Source organism: Amphiprion ocellaris, chromosome 6, assembly GCF_022539595.1.
Source record: "Amphiprion ocellaris isolate individual 3 ecotype Okinawa chromosome 6, ASM2253959v1, whole genome shotgun sequence".
NCBI lineage: Eukaryota > Metazoa > Chordata > Actinopteri > Pomacentridae > Amphiprion > Amphiprion ocellaris.
This window is the reverse complement of record NC_072771.1, coordinates 16,235,641-16,257,500: the sequence shown is the minus strand read 5'-3', so window position 1 is coordinate 16,257,500 and position 21,860 is coordinate 16,235,641. Positions and strand designations below refer to the sequence as shown.

At 41.5% G+C, this 21,860-nt stretch overlaps 1 protein-coding gene across 2 annotated transcripts in view; it reads left to right on the top strand.

The window, feature by feature from the left end:
• Window positions 1-6,727, top strand: part of LOC111574311 (leucine-rich repeat transmembrane neuronal protein 4) — a 54,215-nt gene extending 47,488 nt beyond the window's left edge. The window contains exon 3 of one of the 2 annotated variants that reach the window (XM_035952168.2): window positions 5,511-6,727. In XM_035952168.2, the coding sequence (XP_035808061.2) occupies window positions 5,511-5,729 (219 nt within the window). In that variant the 3' untranslated portion in view covers window positions 5,730-6,727. The remainder of the gene's footprint in view (window positions 1-5,510) is intronic. The other variant, XM_023278845.3, reaches the window with a different exon arrangement.
• Window positions 6,728-21,860: the final 15,133 nt, after the last annotated feature.

Genomic DNA, 21,860 nt, shown 5'->3' with positions numbered 1-21,860 from the left:
ACAGCAAGCATTTCCCCAATATTCCTGATTAAACCCGAATGCTCACTCAGCTTGGGGGGCCAGAAAGGCTTTTATTCTGTTCTTCTATGCAAAGCCATGAAACGGATCCTGTTTTAGTTCACTGTTTCAGAAATGCAGATATTTAAACTTCACCTCGCTCATGAGGAGCAGAGAATAGGCTCTATCTGTGAATGGAAAATGTTTAAAGATGATGTTTTGTTGAACTGGGAGATGCACTGTTAAAAATCAAAACAGCATTTATTACAATTTAATGGCTGTCAGCTGCACAGAGGCTTTATCACACTTACAAAGAGAGATGACATTAAGTTAATTGACTTTGTTTTGACATTTTGTATTTGTCATTAGTGGCTGCTCTTATCCAGAAAGACTGGAAATGAGTGAGGAAAGCTGTTGATATCTTTGATGAAAACAGCGGAGAAAAAAACATAATCAGTTATGTAATTGAAAGATATTTAACACATTGCATGAAGTGAAAAAGTGACCCTTGAGTTAGAGGACAGCTCTTTTAATAAGTAGATTTAGTGCAGCTGAATCACATAGCAGTCATTTTACTGGTCAGCTATGTGCACCTTTTCCTCATCTTTTTTCAGCCATGCTGTCGACATGGCTCTAGGGGGGTCATGTCGGTCTGTTCAACACCTCAGACTAAAATACTTCATCACTTGGATTTCTGGACTGGTTTTGAGTCAGTGTTTCAACAGCTGCTGCGTAAAGTGCCATGAATTTTGTTACATTCATGTTCCCCTCAAGATGAATTGTCATAACCTTAGTGTTCCTTTAACTTTTTATTGCTATCGGGTCAAATCATTAATTTGTGGAATTGTTAGTATGATTCCAGAGCTATTGGTAGTCCCTTCAGCGTCAGCTTTTATTTGTATTTACTGTCATGAAATACATGTTTGGTACCAAGTTAAGATGAATATGATACAAATTGAAGTTGCTGTACACATAGACTGTAATTAAAACATGGATGTCATCACTGTGGTGTCACCCATTGGTTGGTGGACCACCAATTTCACTATCCTCATGTTTGGAATTTGGTCGTTGTCATCTTGGTCTCTTAAAACCGGATGTGACGAGTGAGGAGCGGATTCAACTGAGAACTCGAGGACACTATTCACACCCATATGGTAGCAATTTCACAATCACAGTGAAGTTCCATCGTGAAGCAATCTAAATTAGGGCTGGGACTTTAACGCGTTAATTACGATTAATTAGTTACAGAAAAAAACGCGTTAAAAGAAAAATGCATTTATCCGCACCTTTCTCAGTTCACCAGTAAAACTGATGAACACTCCAGCCCAGTAGATGGCGGTAAAGAACCTAAAGTCTGTTTTCCAGCTGCGAAGAAGAGGAAGAGGAAGAGGAAGAGGAACAGCTGGAAGCACTCAGCGCAGCAATGTTGGACAAACATGGCGGCTCAGTTGCAAACTTTCTCTTGTATTATAAAAACCATTCAGTAAAAAGTGTTTCTGAAAGTCTCTGAAGCAAGAAATAAGCTGCAAAATGACAACTGGTGTTGCCAGCCCACAATAGACCACTTTTCAACACACTGAAAGTGCTTGAGTTTACAAAAAGTCTTAAAATGTTGAATATAATCGCTATAATTGTACTTTGAGTTTGCAGTAATCTGTGAATGTAGTAGACAGATGAAAAATGCAGATAAATATAAATGAAACAAACGTTTTTGCTGTTTATGTTCACGTATATGTCTATTAATTGATTCAGTCATCAACAAAATTTATTTGCTTATTGTGTCAAAATATTGACACATTAATCGTGACTAACTAAAGCCTGTAATCAATTACATAATTTTTTAAATCGCATCCCACCTCTAGTCTAGATATTTAGTAAGAAACATTTATTTGTAAGATGGACGTGATGCTGCACTGAAGGAGATTTGAAACTACTGATTGAGACCATTAATTTTTTAAAAAAATGTTTAGTGAGGTAACAGATGAAGTTAGAAGTAGGATGATTTTCGTTTAGACATCTATACAATCTGGCTTAATTTTGCAATCCCACTTCAGTCGCCATCTGCTGGCTATCCAAAAAAGTGCAAATTTAATGCACTGCATTTGCCTTCAGAGCCTAAGTCTGTTTTTTAATACACAGGCTATAGCATTTTGCTGTAGCATCACCACTGTGAGCAGGCTAGTGTTTAGCTCAGGAGCAGCCTGACAGTCTCAGGCTATGCCGAGGCCAACTTTGCATGTTGCATGTGATGAAAAAAAACGCAGCCCTTCAATCATTTGGTTAAAGCCAAATGGGCCAAGCAGCAGGGTGCCAACATGCAACAAAGTTAAATCCATCTCAATTTGCAGTGAGACATCAACCAACAAAACACTGCAATGGACAATCAAGTACATTGCTTTGTACCATGAATGCCTTATTTCTTCTGTTTACCTCATGACCAGGGGGACAGAAAGTAAAATAATTAACTAAAGCTCTGCAGTCTTTTGGGGTCTGATAATAGCCTTCAATTTCACAGATTTCACTCAAACCGGACGTCCTGGATTGTTTGTCATTTCATCGTCTCACTGATGCCTGAAAGCAAATACCCGCTTAGTCTTGTGAGACAGTTCTCATGAGAGGGTGCCAAAATATAGCGTAGAGCAAAAGATAATCAGTAAAGGTCATCTGAACGAATCATGCTGTAAGTGTGAACTCCAAGTTTCCACTTGCTGTGTCACATCTCACTACTTCACTCAGTGTTTCAGTGAAAACCATTGTCAGTGATGAGTGTTGAAGAGTTGCAAATGGTTCTGTTGCTCTTAACTGTGCAGCGTCTGTAGAACACCCACTGTAACAAACTCATATAATGAAATGCATAGTATTTGTGAAGTGCGGCTGTAGAGGGCTGATCTGGAGCAAGTCTGATGGGCTCAAATGTTTCTGTTTCACTTCTACTTTGCAGCATTTAAGAGAGAAGAGCTGCAGATATTCCACCCCCTGCTGTCAATGAAAAAATACCATGGAGGGCCTCGCTAAAAAATTAGAAACCCCATGAAAGAGGAATCATATTTTATTTCATGGTAAACGGCTCCATGTGAATAAGAAAGTGTAACTTAGTGAACTGCTGGCTGAGAGTGCACTTTATGTAAGCTACAGCAGGTGACAGTTCAAGCAAAGTGCTGGAAAAGGCAGCAGCTGACTAAAGTGTTTGAGGAGGAGGCAATAAAAAACAGAGGAAGGTTGCGATACAGTGTGGTTGTTTTTAAAAGATTTTCCACCAAACTTGCTGAGAGGAGATTTTAGAATCACACCAACGGTATTTGTTTTTATCTCAGTATGTGCTTTTCAAATGGACAAATCAAACATCTGCTTACATGCTTTTTTTTTGGTAACACATATTCAGTGTAGCCACGTCTTGCTGTGAGATGTCACAATGTTACAGCACGATGTCCAAGTCGAGGCATTACCACACATGTTGCATCACACTGCACCTCCTGGTCTAGCAGAGGAATGAATTTGACATTGGCCCCATTTGAAGCTTCGGCCGTTTCATCGGTGAACGTTATGGTTAATGTGTATGTCATATATGAAGGTACCAAACACCTTTTCCCACTTTTCTGAGTCTAGAAATTTCCAATTCTAAACACTAGATTGCAAACACAGAGAAAAATTTTGATGCACTTGCCTGAGACTGAACATAATGATAAAAAATGAGAACCTTCTTGTGTCGGATTCTTTGAAAAGGTTTAAATCAATCTGCACAGTAATAGGAAGCGACATGCACTCTGCTTTAAGCGCAGCAGAAATAAACTGACACAACAAGCGAGCAGGCTCTTTCAAAGCTTTGTGTTGCCGCCCTATTTTATATTCCAGTTTGAATGACATGAATCTTTCAAAAACGGCAAAACACTAAAACTGCTTGAGAGGTCAGAGGAATTTCACATCTATTTATGCAATCTGCACCATTCGTACTGTTTATCGTTAGGAGACCTATGTATTAATAGCATTATAGCTTTCTAAAGGTGCATTTATTTTTGTATTTACACATCTGTAGATGTCCCTGGGGCTTAGCAGTGACGAGCAAAAAAGCCTTTTATTGTCTCAGTAACTGCAGCTCAGTTTATTTTATGGTACCTTTGGATTTCAGCAGGGATTAACTGGCAATGTTAAATGGGGGAGGCAAGAAAGTGTTGAAGAGGCAAAGGTTGGAAGTGCTCTGCCAGCTCCGGCTGCACAGACTAAGAGGGCTAGTGGTTCATCCAAATTTATATTGACTTAACCGCTTACATGTTTGACTTTTGCTATTGCAATAATTGGAGAAACAAGTCCACATTATAGCCTTTCCCCTTGACAATCTGTACAGAGAACGCCCAGATCCAGACCTTCTCACCTAGCTCATTTTGCATGCGGAGAATTGTTGTTCATGAATTTTTTAAGTCCTCTGAAGTAGTGTGCAAAGTTCAGCTGGTGAATTACGCAATAGAGTGTTTTCAACTAATCTTCCTATTAAAGCGGAGAACAAACGGAGTCATATTGTTTCTGAAAGGGAAACCATAACCTTTAGCAAGCTGGGATTTAAATTTAAGGGTCTGAATTGTGGCAGCACTGTGTATCTTGACCTAACCAGATAAAAGAAAACCCTATCTAAAAGTCATTTTTGCATCAAATCAGCTTTGAGTAAATCCTTTTCTGATCCAATAATATAATCCAAGACAACATATTCAACTATAGATTTTCTGCCCGCAACTCAAATTTCAGTGTCTCGGATTTTTCTCACAAGCACTTATATGTTCGTTCTTTATCCTACACAGACAAAAAGATTATTGCATAATAATTGGAATTTGTTGCTCAGAAGAAGATTGTGAAAGTGATTGAAAAAATGCTGTTGCCTACATTTACATGAGTTCATGTGGTTTTTATTATTAAAGCTGAGGAGTTCATGCTACATTTGATCTGATGTATGTGAATGTTTCCTTGAACTGCATTATAGTCGCTTTGTTCATTTCGAGATGCACGAGTGCAACCATATTTTGTGTGAAAGCATTAATGGATATTAGGATATTAATATCAATATTACACAAGCTGTGATGCAGCTTTATCCCATTTAATTGACATAATTCAGACCACACCAGCACGTAAAACGAAGAGGGGTCTTTGAATCAGCAAAGTGCTTGTAATGTAATAAGCACTCCCTCCTAAATGGAGCCTTGACTCCATTTAAAAGAGGGCAGAAAATATGTGTGCACTCTTGCTTAAGGCTTTCATCTTGCATATAAATCACTCCAACTGAAAATGGGTGTCTGAGCGTCACAGATTTCAGGTCTTGGGGCTCGTGCTGTATCACCATCCAAGGTTCCATTAATGGCAGAGCTGTGCCATGACAGCATGAAGTAAATTAAGCCTGTTCCAAATGTTCTGAGAGCAGATAAAATGGCGAAACCGAGGCTGTTTTGGGTTGTTTTAAGAAGCCTTACATGTGATTCTGTTTTTTTTCTCTCTCTTCTTTCCATTTTCTGCTCTCTGCTTCCGTCTAGATTCCGCGGCAGCTGAGCGCTCTGACATTGTACAGGTGTGAGCAGTCGGTTCTGGATTACTGCCATGCCCACCTGTCGCTGCGCCTCAATGTGGGCATGGAGCCCTCCACTCAGGCGCTGGGAGGTCCGGGGCCAGCCTTGTACCACCCGGGCCTGATGGCTGCCCTCCCCTCCGAGCCTGTGCTGCCTTGCCCCCCAACCTACTCCCACCACCAGTGAGCCGTGCAAACTGCGAGGCTCGTCTCCAAACTACTGTATGTCTGCTGCACAGGATCAGTGGACTGCTCAAAGGAATTTAAAGGCTGCGTGGGAGGGAACTGGGACTGGTAAAGAAGCAAAGGAGACAATTAATCTACTGCAGAGCATCCTGGATGCAGGGTAATGAAAATGAAAATATTTCTCAGTGGAAATAACGGGGTGCAGCAGTATTGATTAGTGAGCTTCTGACCTGGCTGATCCTCAATGTCCTCAATTAGCAAAGGTGGCGGAAAAAGCAGCATGACTTTCCACGCTCTGCTTTGCCTCTTGAGGAGTATTAAGGATAATAAGTTAATGATTTGTTAATCTTATTAAACATATTTCCTCGACTTCTCATAATCTGGGCACCTCTCCGCTGTGCAGGTAAAGTAATCAAATGCAAAATGCTATAAACAGAGCAGGGAAACAGCATGATAAGCAGTCGAGTAGCAGAACAAATGAAAGATCGGCCAACCTATAAGGTTCTCTGCTGCTTTTCCTGATCATGCTGTCAGTCAGAGGTCTCTCTCTCGCTCAAGTCCCTGTAGCGTTTTTCATTTCAAGAAATTAGCCACTCCAATGAAATTACCCAAGACAAGAGAAACGAGTCAGAAAATATCGGACAGTAACTGTCATATAAAATGTACAGCCCACACATCTTGCCGGCAGTAAGTATAATTTTCATGGTGACTTTTGATTTCCTTAATGATTTGTGATGTTGATCACTTTCTAATTAATTTAATGGAGCTGAGAAATAAACAGATGAAAACTAAACACCAAGTACAGATCTTGGTGCTCTGGGACGTTGAGATACTTACGTTTCATCCTTCATTTAAATCACTCTTGTGGTTAATGGTTTTTGTTTTTATAATGTGTTATTCAAGCAATTATCTGACTGTGCACTCATATATCTACATGTGTGTGCTTTTTACGAGATGTTACACTATAATATATGGTAAATAAACTGTGGTAAATGACCAGTAACAGTGTCATTCATCAGGATCAGTGGTATGAGCCCAAACAACTGTCTGCTGCTGTATTTAGACAGCTGCGTAGGTGGTGAGGACTGAAAAGCACAGTGCTGAAGGCAAAACTGTATAATAATGATACGTGTCTGGATTTTGCCTTAGTGATCAAGACTTTGATGGTGAAATTCACTCGCTTTTCTTCTCTTTCTGTGGCCGTGTGTGACCGTTATCCTACGTAATACAGTAAACTCGGCTCTCTGAACTTACAGTCTTTTATGTTGCTTCTAGGGAAGGGAAGCTTGTGTACTAAACAACCCCCAATTAAGGTTCTGGATAATAATAGATTGTGGCTCCATGTTTTTCATATGCATACAGTGAACTATGAAAATGGTGGAAGCTAAATGTGATATAATTGAAGCGTTTGTCAGCTGGGAATTGACCGTTAGCTAAACCAGTCCAGTAAGCAGCAACTGTCAAAATCGTAGTTTAGGTACCACAAACAGGTGCATCAGGTCTGTCACACTTTGGAGTTTTCCACATGCTGACATACAGTGTATGAAAGTGTAAGGCCGATGCTCATCATTTAAAGAGTAAGAAGGGTTACAGGAATTATAGTTATAACTGTCATAACCATAACACAGTTTTAATTCTGAGGCTGGTGAGCATCCGTTAGTGTGGTGATGCATTTATACAATATACAAAAAGCCTCCTTCAGGATAAGCGCATCCACTACGTATGTCCCTGTCACAACCTCTTGTCAGTTGCGCATGCATAAAAGATTTATGGCACATAAGGTCCACCTGGATTATATAAAAGCATGGACTACCTTCTCGCAGCCTAGGGATGTATGCTGCAAGTGTAGGACTTTCACTGCTGATCTCAGCACTGGAGTGACTGGAACCAAAAATAATGTCTATCTTTATTCATAATAAGCTAGGATTGAGAAATTGCAGAAAATTCACACACACATAGATATTTTAATATATATATTATATATATTTCAAATTGTAAGTTGTCCGTAGGGGTGAATGCGAGTGTGATTGTTTGTCTCTATATGTAGCCCTGTGATAGACTGGTGATCTATCCAGAGTGTCCTCTGCCTCACCCTAAGTCAGCTGGGATGGACTCCAGCGCCCCCGCGACCCTAATGAGGATGAAGTGGTGTATAGATGATGGATGGATTATATCTGTTTCACTCTAAATAGGATAATAATTAACAAAATGAACATCATGTTGTATTGAAAGAGACTTGAAACAAGCAACTGAGACCATAAACTCATTAGGAAAATGTTTACTGAGGTAACAAATGCAGTCAGAAATAGAGTTTTTTCCACACAGACTTCTTTACAATCGAGCTTCTTTTTGCAAACAGAGACTCGTCCCCTGCTGGCTTTTAAAAAGAATGCAGGTTTAAACCACTTCACTTTTTAGACTCATTTATCTTTTTACAGTCTGTGGCAGTGACTCACAACATGAAGTGACTGTCCATGCGGTATTAAAGCGTTTCTTAGACACAAATACATTAGCAGCTCTGTCCTGCTTCTATTCTACTGTTGGATTTTCTTTCATTTTCACTCCTGCAACCCCTGTCAAAGCCACAGCCAGATATAGCTTCATATTCAGAAAAAACACTGACGTGGTCTCAAAAAACTCTCTTGCAGTTTTACAGATGAAATAATATTCCCAAATACAACAGAGCATAAATCAGCAAGGTAAGCTAAGCAGGCAGTAAAGGTGAGAATTTAAGCATACATAAGATCAGACTCAGTTATACCTGATATACCAAAGACTAGGACTAACCAGGACTGCAGTGTTCTTTGGTGAGGACACTGCATTGTTGCCTGGGGCCTGTACCTTTAGTCTCAGTGTTTTAGCAGGCTAGAATTGCAGCTATGTAGCCTTAACATTCATATTTAAGAAGTTTTTCCAACCAACTCAACCAATTCATAGATATTGCTAGGTAATAATAGGTTTAATAGGTAGGAAGGTGGCAGCCGCTAAAATCTTCCACCAACAGCTGTCACTTCATCTGTGTAAATCATCACTAGAAAGGAAACGCTTCCTCTGTGTACAAGGGTCTGAAATCAAGAACCCATTGATTCAAAAATGATTAAGATATCTTAGTTGTAAATTTGCCCCTGATCTAACTGTAATCTGTGCTGCTGTGCAGGAAGTGAGAGCTTAACATGAGTAGAAACAGTAGCTAAGGACAGGGATTAGCAAGCGGTCAATTGTGTGTTGCTGATGGGCTTTTTACAATATTGATTTGATAATTAAATGTGTGATATAACAGACTAAATTGTCTTAAAAATATATTTATTACACATTTGTTTTTTATGTGTTTTATAGAAAAGCCATTTTCCTGTATTTCCATTTCTGAAGGAAGGGGATATAATTTATCAAGGGATGTACAATATTCTGTCACATTTCAAGATTATGTTGAATAACTGTCTGTCTCCAGTCTTGCTTAAGCTGTAAGCTGAATATTTTAAAGCTGATTGCATAAAATCACCATCATAATCACAAGTGAATGACACACTGCTTGTGTACAGCTGCACACCTGTATGTCAGATTTTCATTGATTCCTCAATAACAGACATTTTGTAAATGCTGCGCCTGGTGTTCCTCTGTTCAAAGAAGAGTCAAATAGGCAGTGCAGGAGATATATCTGCTTATGACAACATGTTCTGACACATCACAGATTCACGCTGCTGGAGGATTTACTGCTCTGTACTCGCACACGTGAAACAGTTTAACGACACTGATAGATTGCACACAGACTGCGCTCACTTCAAGCGCTCAGAGGAGCGTTGAGAGAATCGGGACAGGAGGAAGCGGCAGATGCAAGAGAATAGCAGTCAGACTTATGTGTTCGCATGGATTTACACTAACAGGCTGGTGACTCATGATACTTCACTTGATAACTGATTCTGGAGAAGTTCTGTCTCCACAACTTTATCCACAAACGAGGAAGATAATTATCACCCACGTCACGTCTTAAATCAACTGTGTGACTCATAGAAACACAAGAGGCACAAGATAGTTTTGCCTGAAGTTTGGAGTTTACCGAAACCAGAAAGGTTGACGGATGATTTCACAGGTCACAAGAAGATTTGGGGATACGGCAAAACTTTTCTAATCCAAAGCAGCTGTCATCCGAAGCCTTGAAATGATTCAACCTGTAATAAAGTATTGACTGAAATAGGCTGAAAAACAAAAACATTAAGCTGTTCACAATTTTGTGCATGCACACTGTAGCCAGAGGGCCACTAGAGGAAATCACTCTTTTTAAAAATACGATGTCCATGCCTGCAGTCTGCAGGAACACAGCTCTGTGCTGCATACGGAGGCTGACAGACTGTTATTTATTTCCAATTTTATCCCAGGCTTAATTTCCAGAAATGAAAAGTGTCAAGGTAATAGCTGCAGATGTTTTTTGGTTTGTTATTCACTTGACATTTTATCTGTTTGGACAACACATTGGTCCTTTTGACAATCTGTTGGCACTTTCCTGGAAAGCAGAAACAAGCTGTTTTCTTCCTCCTCGGAGCTGTCAGAGTAAGCCAGACAATGTAACACTTTATAGTATGTGGGCTTAAAATCCTCTCATCCCTCATCCTGTTCCATTGATTTCATCCAGTGATCTTATTTCAGCGGGATTCAGGATGTCATCGAGAGAGCTCTCTACATTTACAAGACTCATAAAAGCACAATAAAGTAAAGGGTAGAGGAAGTGTAAAAAGTTACGACACCTGCTTCATTCGATGTACTTTTTATACTTCTTTCCAAACGCCTGCAAATAACTCTGTGTGTACTTGTTTACTCAAATGATCTAAAATCCAATAAAACCGGGCCAGATGTTTTGGCTCTTGGTGGAGTCTAACCCATATTCCTCTCATGGATGCAGAGCGATGGGCTTGACACAAAGTGAGTGGGAATATTTACCTTTTAAAGCAGATGTTGGGTTCATGTCAGACTTGCAGGGTGAAAGGTGTTCACGCTTTCATGTTCGGCTGCTCTCCAGGCAGCGGTGTGTTTATCTGGAAACACGCAGCTTTGTCTCACCCACTAGTTTACGGTGCATTTGAAGTATTTCGATTTGAGGTCAAACTGAAGTTTCTGTCTGTCTTCGGCCACTTGTGCGTTGCCCTGTCATTTTAGAGTTGTGTTGCGGCTGCCGGCGGGCAGGGCAGCCATGAAAGCTCTTGATTTCCCCTGAGAGTTACATTGCTGCTATGCCCACACTTTGAGATTACCTTTACCATCTCACAAGCCCAATATGACACTAGTGCTGCTAGTTTATTTTCAAACTGCCTCTCAAATCACAAGGCAATCGACTACTTTCCTGATCCATTTCAGGGTCAAAGGTGTAGCAACTTTTTAATGCTTCCAATGACTTATAACTCTGTTTGGCAAGCTTAAAGTTGCTTCAATCATGGAACCGATATAACTCCTTTGCACTTACTCAGCTGTATTGTAAATAGGGCCTGAATACCTCAATGTATTCTGAGTTCAAATAAGGGCTGAATAGAGCAGAACTACACAATCCTCCATTTTACAAATTAAAAATCCTTCAGTAGGCCAAAAATATTACCACATGAAGGGACGTCTATCCCCACATAACCTAGTAATCTCTCCTTATTCTCATTGTTTAGGCTCAGTAAAATTAGTAGGATGTGAGGAAACATGTAACACTATATAGTCAAACTGTTAGTACTTGTTTAATCATGTACTCAAATTTACATCTTATCAAGCCATGGCCACTGAAAAATCTGGATTCCTATTGGTTGGAGGATGTATATTATATCAGACACTGGGCAGTTTAACAGGATAACTGTGGCATAAGTGTTTGTTTACTGTTCTCAATGAATGCGCCAGTATTAAACTGTAGCTAAAGACAGCAACAGCAGAGCCTGAGATAAAGAGCTTGGAGCGAGAATTATTTGTGTAACCAACAACAGCCAAAAAACAGGATAAATAGCTTCTCAGTGAGAACCACGCATGTGTAATTTTATGTGTGTATCATATTTGAGTGAATCCAGATCAACTAACAGTAGGGAGAGGAGAGAGGACTTAAATAGAGGAACTAAATAACATTAGTGAAGCCGCCCCACCGTTAGCCTGATGGCCTGAGCATGAGGGACAGCTGCAGGGGGAGAGGAGAGAAATACAGCTAAACCTGCCCAGAACATAAGGACATGTGGAGACATCACCTGTAAGAGTGAGAGAGACGTCCAGTCAGTGACAGAGAGGAAGGCTGGCTGAGTAACCTTAAATACAGTTTTAATAATGACGGAACACATTCACTTTTTCTCATTTTGTGACTGAGTAAAACGTCACTTTCCTAGTTTTGAACTCCTGCTCAAGTCTTACAAACCCCTTATTTTCATAGATGCAGCCTTGCAACAAGAGAAACAGTGAGGCTCATACTATATTTTGTGATGTTTAACCCAAAAAATCCAGATCAAAAATGAGATAAGCCCAAAATTATTCACATCAGTACCAAAATCATTTTTTAATGACCAATAGGTTTTGTTTGGCTGGAAAAAACAAGTGAAAAAAGACAATAAGATATTTTATTAGAGTTGTAATGTTATAGTTGAAATATTTCTCCATTTTTCTTTCTTTTTTTACATTATTATTTAAAATGCCCTGTGAAAGGTTATTCATATACCTTAAAAGCACCTCAGATTTTTAAGAAAATGTCATTTCTAACTCATTCTAAGAGGTCCAGGTAATTTCTACGGTGTTCTTAAGCAATCAGATGCACTATAAATTCTACTACATATATAATATACTATACAACATATGGTATAAATGCTATAAACTATGCTGTAAACATGGCATTTTAAGTTAAAAAATAGTTGCAGTTCAAACATCAAACATCTCTATGTCACTTGTTCATGTCATTTCCAGCCAGAAGAAACCCATTTTTCAAATGCTCTTAATCAAAATTTGTCACAGGTATGAACAGTTTTTGTATTAATCTGCATGTGTAAATTTTAACATTTTTATAAGTGGCATTTTGTCAGTGAATGTCAGTGGTCTAAATCTGATAATTGCCTCCTAATTCGTATGTTTAATGATTGTAATAGATGATGCAGGCCTAAAATTCAACTGACATGAAGCAGGCTGCTAGTTGGGCATTATCCCCTCCATATTTACCTCTAATGAACCTCTAATCTACTTGTAATGTGCACTACCAGTGTACATGTTCATAAACGTGACACTCTCTGCATTGGAAATTTCACTTCTGTGAACCACAGCATGAACAACAGTTATCTAAGTAATTGTTGTTATTAGATGAGATCATTAACTGTATTTCAAAGGACGTAAGTAAGATTGTTCTCACCCAACAACCTCCCATCCTTCCTTTACTTACTTCCTCACTTTCAACCAAAAAATAACCCCAAAATATAGTTCCCTTTTCCAAATCTTCCATCCACCCACATAATTTATGTATCGTCCGTTACCCACTGTGTTCTTGTTATGCAGAAAAAAGCATTTTCATCACTTGAAATAATAATAAGCAATTCACATGAGGATGTAAGTATTATTGGATGAAGGTTTAATATCTAAGTCCAATACGCAACGTAGCTTTTCCTTGATTCCGCAGATTTCTTGTACAGAACCGTGCTTTCCAATTGGGAATAGACTTGTTGACTAAAAACAGGGTTAATACAGGATGATGCTTGAGTGAAAACAAATTCAGTGGCAGTGGTGATTGAAATGCAGGGTTTCCTTAAAAAAAAAATGTCAGTAAACAATGGAATTAAGTATAAAAATCTCAAACTGTAGCCACAGCTGTTTCAGCCACTGAAAGCCAGGGTAATGCATAGTCAATTGCTGCTATTTAAACAGTTTCACAATCAATCTCCCTCAATGCCACATTCAGCAGTGAAAATCAATTATGGTAAATAGAGCTATAGTTAAGCCGGTATTGTGCTGTATGCTTTGTATTAAGGGGTGAATGCCACTCACTTAGCAAACACATCCTCTCCTCGGTTACAGGATGTGGTAAGAACTCTCCATCAAGCCCATAAAAGTCTACGTTCACATTTAGCTGCTGTTTACATGAAAAGCAACCAAGCTGTCATGTTTCAAGGATTTCTACTGAGTGCATTCATTGCCACTGACGTCTATGCTGCCTCATAGTTGAAAATAGGTGTTAAGTTACTGAGGGAAGTTTCCAAACTAGTAAATTCGGAAGAGAGTCAATTATTCCCAAGCTTCCAGTTGTCCCTTTCACTGAACCGGGGTTTACAAGACTTGGCAGTGTGCTTCTGGGGAAGTAAATGATGTGAGAACACAGCCTGCCGTACCTTAAGTAGGATAATGTGATCATACCTCTGCTTTTTACCTACTGAGGGGACTGAAGAAGTGAACTCTGATAGCTAATTCCGCTGCTACCGAGGGTGAATCCGTGAACAATCTCAAAAGCTCCGAGGATTATAGGGGCTTCCGTCATAATAAGAATGGGCATGATTTTATAAGCACTCGAAAAACCACTCGGACTACCTTGAAGCCGACATAAAGCCACGTTTCTTTGTTTTGCTTGAGTGTTGGTGAAGCCGCAAACAGCATCATTTGTCCCTGAACATGTCCTCACGCCCCTCTGTAGCAGAAGACACAGCTGACTGCGTTATCCTGTTTGAGACGTGAAAGGTTGTGTTCTCACATCCTTCAATTCCCACTAAAGCAGAGGAGGACACCTGTTGCATACAGCTGAATCTCAGACACTGGCTCAGTGAAAGAAATAACCAATTGTTCACATATTGAGACTAGGCAAACATTTAACTGTCATAAACGGTAATATGCCTCTGTTAACCATCCCTGTGTAATATTAGCTTAAAGTTCAATCATTTCTGTAAGTACATTGTTTCTTAATGTGTTATGTTTCCGGTTAGTCTCCCTTGCATAATAATTATACTGGTCACCATTCTGCGCTCTCTGTGCACAGATCGGTATTTGTACAGAGGAAAAAGGTTGCTAGGCAATCCACTGAGATCTAAGAAAAGGTCTGTATGAGATGTGGCGAAGACAGAGAGCTGGCAGTTGCTGGGTAAATTGCAAGTAGACAATCAAAGTCATATCACACTGAGCTGGGGAGCAGAATGAGAGGAGTGAGCTGCTAAATGAAGCTGTTTACCTCCTGTCCCCACACACAGCAGCAAGTGGTTGATATCATCAGGCTACGCGTGAACAATTGAGTACACTTCATAAATTAGTCAGTGATTGATTAGTTTATGGCCAAAAACGGAAAGAAAGATTTAACATTCATCACATCCTATTGAGGATATTACATGATTGCTTCAATGACTGGCATAGTTAGAAAAGGCCTGGGATGGGGCTTTGAGTGAACTGCTTTGATTCTGAGTGGGACAAGTGAAGGAGGTGGCATAATTAGGTTCGCACTCTGTGGAGACTGAGTGACGACCGGCCCTCCTCGCCTGCATGTGAAAGAAAAAAAAACTATCCAGAATAAATAATGGCCTGTTGACGAAACAGCACAAAAGTCTTACACCTGACCAAGTTCACCCACTGACATGCCACGATGGGGCAGATTGAATTTAGCTGTCTTTCAACTTAATACACAGGTGTGGCTGTGTGCCCTGCGGAGTGTGAGGGGATTTATGGCTGGGAAGACTGTAGCTGTCATGTCCCTGCAGCAGCACCAGCACCACCACTGCTCAGCATCCCTGCCAAGGTGCAGTTTACTCTGCCAGCACTAGCCTTGCATCCCAATGAGCTGCATGCAGGAAACGGCTAATGTTACAGCCTCTCATCATGCATCCTGGGATATGAGCTCAATTAACTCAACATAAGCACTGTCAATGGGGATCAAGACAGATACAGGCCACATATTCAGCTGTGTCCATAATTACAGTTTATGTAACGAACTGAGAGCAAAAAGGAAAGAAAAAAAGCAGTAAAGGGTCGATGTGATTGATAGCTTTGATGCTGAATTTCTTTGTTTCACACCTCTCCTTTTTGCTTGTAATCCATCTTTTAGTGTCTGTTTGTGTCGGCGGGGGCATTCAGGGTGATCTCGGGAGCCGGGAATAAAACCAGAGGATGCTCCATCAATTTTAGCTTGCTACACTGATTTACATCTCAGTGGCAGAAGGCAATTCATGACTTGCAGAAATGCAGCATTTCCCCCCTATTTTTCCACATGACTGGAAATCTATCATGGCAGATCTAATCAAGAGCTTCAAGAAAGGCCATGAAAGGATCTCCTCTGATCACGTTTAATCAGGGAGCTTGTAAATTTTATCTCATTTTTCTTTCAGAAACTGATTAGAAGCTGAACCTGAAGAGAAGATCTGTTGCAGTTAGAGCCTGATGATTTGAGGTCAGAGGAGCTTCAGCACCAGAAGTCCTTTGTAATTGGCAGGAATTCACTCACCAGTTATCTCTTTAGGCTGCACACAAACACCTGGCAGGAGGGAAATCCATTAGAGTGTCTCTGCGATCAGCATCATTTTAAGCTGGTAATGCTTTGGTCCCTTTGAAACCAGATCCATTTTTAAGTTCTTTGTGTATTCATAACAGGCCAATGACTCGTTTTAGAACTCATTTAGAAATGAATAATAGATCGTCAACTATTGAATATTTACTTACTTTTGTTGCGGTATCTTTTTTTAATGCCATATGTTATCATTACCTGACTGGCTCTGTAGCACAGTTCAGAATAAAAGCATTTGGAATAAACAAATGACAAATGTACTGAGAAGCCACAATGTATTGCATTTACAATACTTCTCTTGTAATAAAAAGCGCAATGAAGCTGTTAAATACAACTGCAGTTCTTTTATAAATGTGTCATTAGCCTGGAATGAATATGCCAAGCATTGAATGAGTTGCCAGAATAGCAGTCTAAATCATTTATTCATTTTGGGACATGAGGCTTTTTTCGCCCCCACATCCCCCTGTGCTTAGTACATTTATTCATTAAATTAATCTACAGCTAATCTCCTGTTTCTCTGTTATGTGGACGAGAGTTGCACAATTAATTTAGAATCACTTAGATTCATAAAAACGATTGTAAACGAGCAAATATAGCTGGAAATTATTCTTTTAATTGCTGTTAAGTCTGGCCATTACAGCTATTGGTTCATAATTCTGCAGCACCGTCCCAGGAATACAAATGTTGCCATGTACACTGGAGCAGAAATTAGCCTTCCTTAAAGAGACTGTTTAATAGTTGTTTTCTCATCTGTCTTTTCTGAGTCTTTGCTGGAGCATGTTGTTTGCTTGTAAAGCCCAGGGGCATCGTGTGTACCGCAATGAACTGATTTATTAAATTGTTTGCCTCACAGCAGCCACAAATATCCCCCATATTACAGGGGAGCTGGAGACTGTTGACTGGTGCATCGGTGCCACAAAATGATAAATGGCATGAAGAGCAGCCAAGTAAGATCCCTCACACACACACACACACACACACACACATACTTGTATTTCTTTCCCCGTGAGACCCCCTGACCAGGACCCTCCTCATGGGATCCACCCTTTCTGAATGGTCTAGAGACACCATTTTAACTCCTAAATTTTTTAAAAATTCCTGTGAGGTTGAAAATCACTTGAAACTTCAAACACTCTCACAAAAATTTTAGACCTGAAATTTTGTCCCCTCTGGGGTCCAGTCACCTCAGTCAGATTTGTAGCCCCCCATGGGGACTAGTAACTCCACCACCACCACTCAGTCATGTTACGTCTGTTAGCCTCACAGAAGCAGAGAGAAGCAGTTCTTCAGGTCTCCACTGATGGAACCAGAGAGAACAGCATCTCCTGTGACCATTAGAAGGATCATTCTTCTCTGTAAGGAAGTGTTACTGAACAAAAGACAGGCTTCTGAAATCAATCTGCTATGATTTTATTTTGTCCCCCATGTTACTCATAAGTAACCATGGTGATAAGTCAGCCATTTCACAACAACAGCTGAACTGAAAGGTACTTTAACAACACTAGATGGTTTAAGTACTATATATGTCCATACAGAGCTTTACAGTACTGTAACAACATCTCTTCAGTCCTCAACATGTCAACCAAACATGCACAATCAGTGCATACAGAGCTACACAGAACTGTAGAGAGGAGAGAGGACAGACAGTGGAGAGGTGAGACAGTGGAGAGGACAGACAGCAGAAACAGCAGGGAGGAGAGACAGAGAAGAGAGACAGGAGAGGAGAGACAGAGAAGAGAAACAGAGGAGAAGAGAGACAGAGAAAAGAGAGAGAGGAGAGACAGCAGAGAGGAGAGACAGCAGAGAGTAAAGACAGAGGAGAAGAGACAGCAGAGGAGAGACAGAGGAGGAGACAGCAGAGAGACAGAGGAGAAGAGGAGAGACAGCAGAGAGGAGAGACAGCGGAAAGGACAGACAGCAGAGAGGAGAGACAGCAGAGAGGAGAGAGGACAGACAGCGGAGAGGTGAGACAGCGGAGAGGACAGATAGCAGAGAGGACAGACAGTAGAGAGGACAGACAGTAGAAAGAGTAGAGAGGAGAGACAGCAGAGAGAAGAGACAGTAGAGAGGAGAGACAGCAGAAAGGAGAGACAGAGAAGAGACAGATGAGAGGAGAGACAACAGAGAGGAGAGACAGAGAAGAGGAGAGACAGCAGAGAGGTGAGACAACAGGGATATCGGAGAAGAGAGACAGCAGAGAGTAAAGACAGAGGAGAAGGAGAGAAAGAGGAGAGAGAGGAGAAGAGGAGAGACGTAGAGAGGAGAGACAGAGGAGAAGAGGAGAGACGGCAGAGAGGAGAGACAGCAGAGAGGAGAGACAGGAGGAGAGAGGGAGAGACAGGAGAAAAAAGGAGAGACAGTAGAGAGGAGAGACAGGAGAAAAAAGGAGAGACAGTAGAGAGGAGAGACAGGAGAAGAGGAGAGAAAGAGGAGAGACAGAGGAGAAGAGGAGAGACAGCAGAGAGGAGAGACAGCAGAGAGGAGAGACAGAGAAGAGAGACAGAGGAGAGGAAAGAACAGAAAGGAGAGAGAGGAGAGACAGCAGAGAGGACAGACAGCGGAGAGGAGAGACAGCGGAGAGGACAGACAGCAGAGAGAAGAGGCAGCAGAGAGGAGAGACAGCAGAGAGGAGAGACAGTGGAGAGGTGAGACAGTGGAGAGGACAGACAGCAGAAACAGCAGGGAGGAGAGACAGAGAAGAGAGACAGGAGAGGAGAGACAGAGAAGAGAAACAGAGGAGAGGAGAGACAGAAGAGAGAGAGAGGGGAGACAGCAGAGAGGAGAGACAGCAGAGACAGCAGAGAGGACAGAGAGGAGAGAGGACAGACAGCGGAGAGGTGAGACAGCGGAGAGGACAGACAGCAGAGAGAGTAGAGAGAAGAGACAGCAGAGACAGCAGAGAGGAGAGACAGTAGAGAGGAGAAACAGCAGAAAGTAGAGACAAAGAAGAGAGACAGATGAGAGGAGAGACAACAGAGAGGAGAGACAGAGAAAAGGAGAGACAGCAGAGAGGAGAGACAGAGGAGAAGAGGAGAGACAGCAAAGAGGAGAGACAGCGGAGAGGACAGACAGCAGACAGAAGAGACAGCAGAGAGGAGAGACAGCAGAGAGAGTAGAGAGGAGAGACAGCAGAGAGGAGAGACAGTAGAGAGGAGAGACAGCAGAAAGGAGAGACAGAGAAGAGACAGATGAGAGGAGAGACAACAGAGAGGAGAGACAGAGAAGAGGAGAGACAGCAGAGAGGTGAGACAACAGGGACAGCGGAGAGGAGAGACAGCAGAGAGTAAAGACAGAGAAGAGACAGCAGAGAGGAGAGACAGGAGGAGACAGCAGAGAGGAGAGACAGAGGAGGAGGAGAGAAAGAGGAGAGAGAGGAGAAGAGGAGAGACGTAGAGCGGAGAGACAGAGGAGAAGAGGAGAGACAGCAGAGAGGAGAGACAGCAGAGAGGAGAGACAGAGGTTTAGAGGAGAGACAGCAGAGAGGAGAGACAGGAGAAGAGGAGAGACAGCAGAGAGGAGAGAGGGAGAGACAGGAGAAAAAAGGAGAGACAGTAGAGAGGAGAGACAGGAGAGAGGAGAGAGGACAGACAGCAGAGAGGAGAGAGGACAGACAGTGGAGAGGAGAGAGGCCAGACAGCGGAGAGGTGAGACAGTGGAGAGGACAGACAGCAGAGAGGACAGACAGCAGAGAGAGTAGAGAGGAGAGACAGCAGAGACAGCAGAGAGGAGAGACAGTAGAGAGGAGAGACAGGAGAGAGGAGAGAGGACAGACAGCAGAGAGGAGAGAGGACAGACAGTGGAGAGGTGAGACAGTGGAGAGGACAAACAGCAGAGAGTAGAGAGGAGAGACAGCAGAGACAGCAGAGAGGAGAGACAGTAGAGAGGAGAGACAGCAGAAAGTAGAGACAGAGAAGAGAGACAGATGAGAGGAGAGACAACAGAGAGGAGAGACAGAGAAAAGGAGAGACAGCAGAGAGGTGAGACAGCGGAAAGGACAGAGGAGAGACAGCAGAGAGAACAGACCGCAGAGAGGCGAGACAGTAGAGAGGAGAGACGACAGGGACAGTGGAGAGGAGAGACAGAGAAGAGGAGAGACAGCAGAGAGGAGAGACAGAGAAGAGGAGAGACAGCAGAGAGGAGAGACAGAGAAGAGAGACAGATGAGAGGAGAGACAGAGAAGAGGAGAGACAGCAGAGAGAAGAGACAACAGGGACAGCGGAGAGGAGAGACAGCAGAGAGGTGAGACAGCGGAAAGGACAGAGAGGAGAGACAGCAGAGAGGAGAGACAGCAGAGCGGAGTTGATGTCTGAGTGGATGCTGGTACACACTTCCTGACTTTTGCGGCACCGAGTCAGAGGTAAGGGAGAAACACACACCTATAGCGGGCCCCATGCCGACTATGGGGGATGGGCATGGTCGGCGTGGGGCCCGCTATAGGTGTGTGTTTCTCCCTTACCTCTGACTTGGTGCTGGTACACACCTTTACTGTCTAGTGGTCCCCATGGTGACTATATCATCCTCCACTCAGTAATGACATGGCAAAGCTGTGTTAAGTTGCTGTTAAGGAAAACTTAACATTTCCTGTTGGTATTCCTTCACAATAAAAGTGATCCATCAGGGAACAAGTGGGATACTTCAGTTATGAAGAAAGCAACAGGAAATGTGATGTTTATGACACTAACTTAGCAAAGCTTCATTACTGGTGCTTTACTTACGTTAAAATGGGTCTAGTTATGTAGTTTTTTGGCCATTTTCTGTTGTTTAATCTGCAGATCAAGTTAAATATTGCAGGAGATCATAGTGCAGTGGGGATGAGCTGTTAGATGAAGAGATGCATTAAGCAGATTCACACAGAACGTGACCAGTATTTTCAACGCGTCAAACAGGACTTATTAAATGGCCATACATGGAGTGGAAAAACGAACAACTGGCCAAAAAGGCAGTACACAAAGCACCTCATTGTTTAAAACATTGCAAGAGGAAGGATTAATGCAAACATTTTCTGAAAATATGAGTGGAGATATACTTCAGCACAGAAGCTATACTTCTCCAGTTGTGCAAGACAGTCAAAGGTAAAAACCATAGCCATAACTTCAAAGTTAATGTGGCTTTTCATGTCAGTAAATGCATGATGTATGACTTGGTGTGGATGAAATTTATTAACCAGTCAATCTTTTTACCATGTCTGAATGCCCTTCTGCCAGTGGCATGTCAGGACTCTCCTTGTTTACATGATATTCATCTTGACTTACAGTGTAAACTGTTAAAGCTGGCCTATTGAAAATATAAACCTCTTGTGGTTCTTCTTCACCACACCATCACTTTGTTCATAATCCCTCAAATTAACAACAATACACTGCCATTCCCAGAATGATTGTTCTGTTTGTCTTTTGATTGAAGACCTGCTAACTATTGTGCAAACTAATTTTCTGGTTGCTTCATTTAAATCTCGCAATCAAATGGAGTACACCAGTACACTGCTTATTGTCTCTTTGGTAAAGGACATGTTCTACTATTTGCCATTTTCATATTTGTGGTTGGAGAAAAGATTTCTTACTTCTATAACCTTCATCAATATGCCCAGCTTGTGTGTCCATTTGTATTTTTAATAGACTAGTTGACTGCGTACTTGTTTTTAGTAAGTGTTTGATATGAAAGTGTCATTCTCCATTAGCG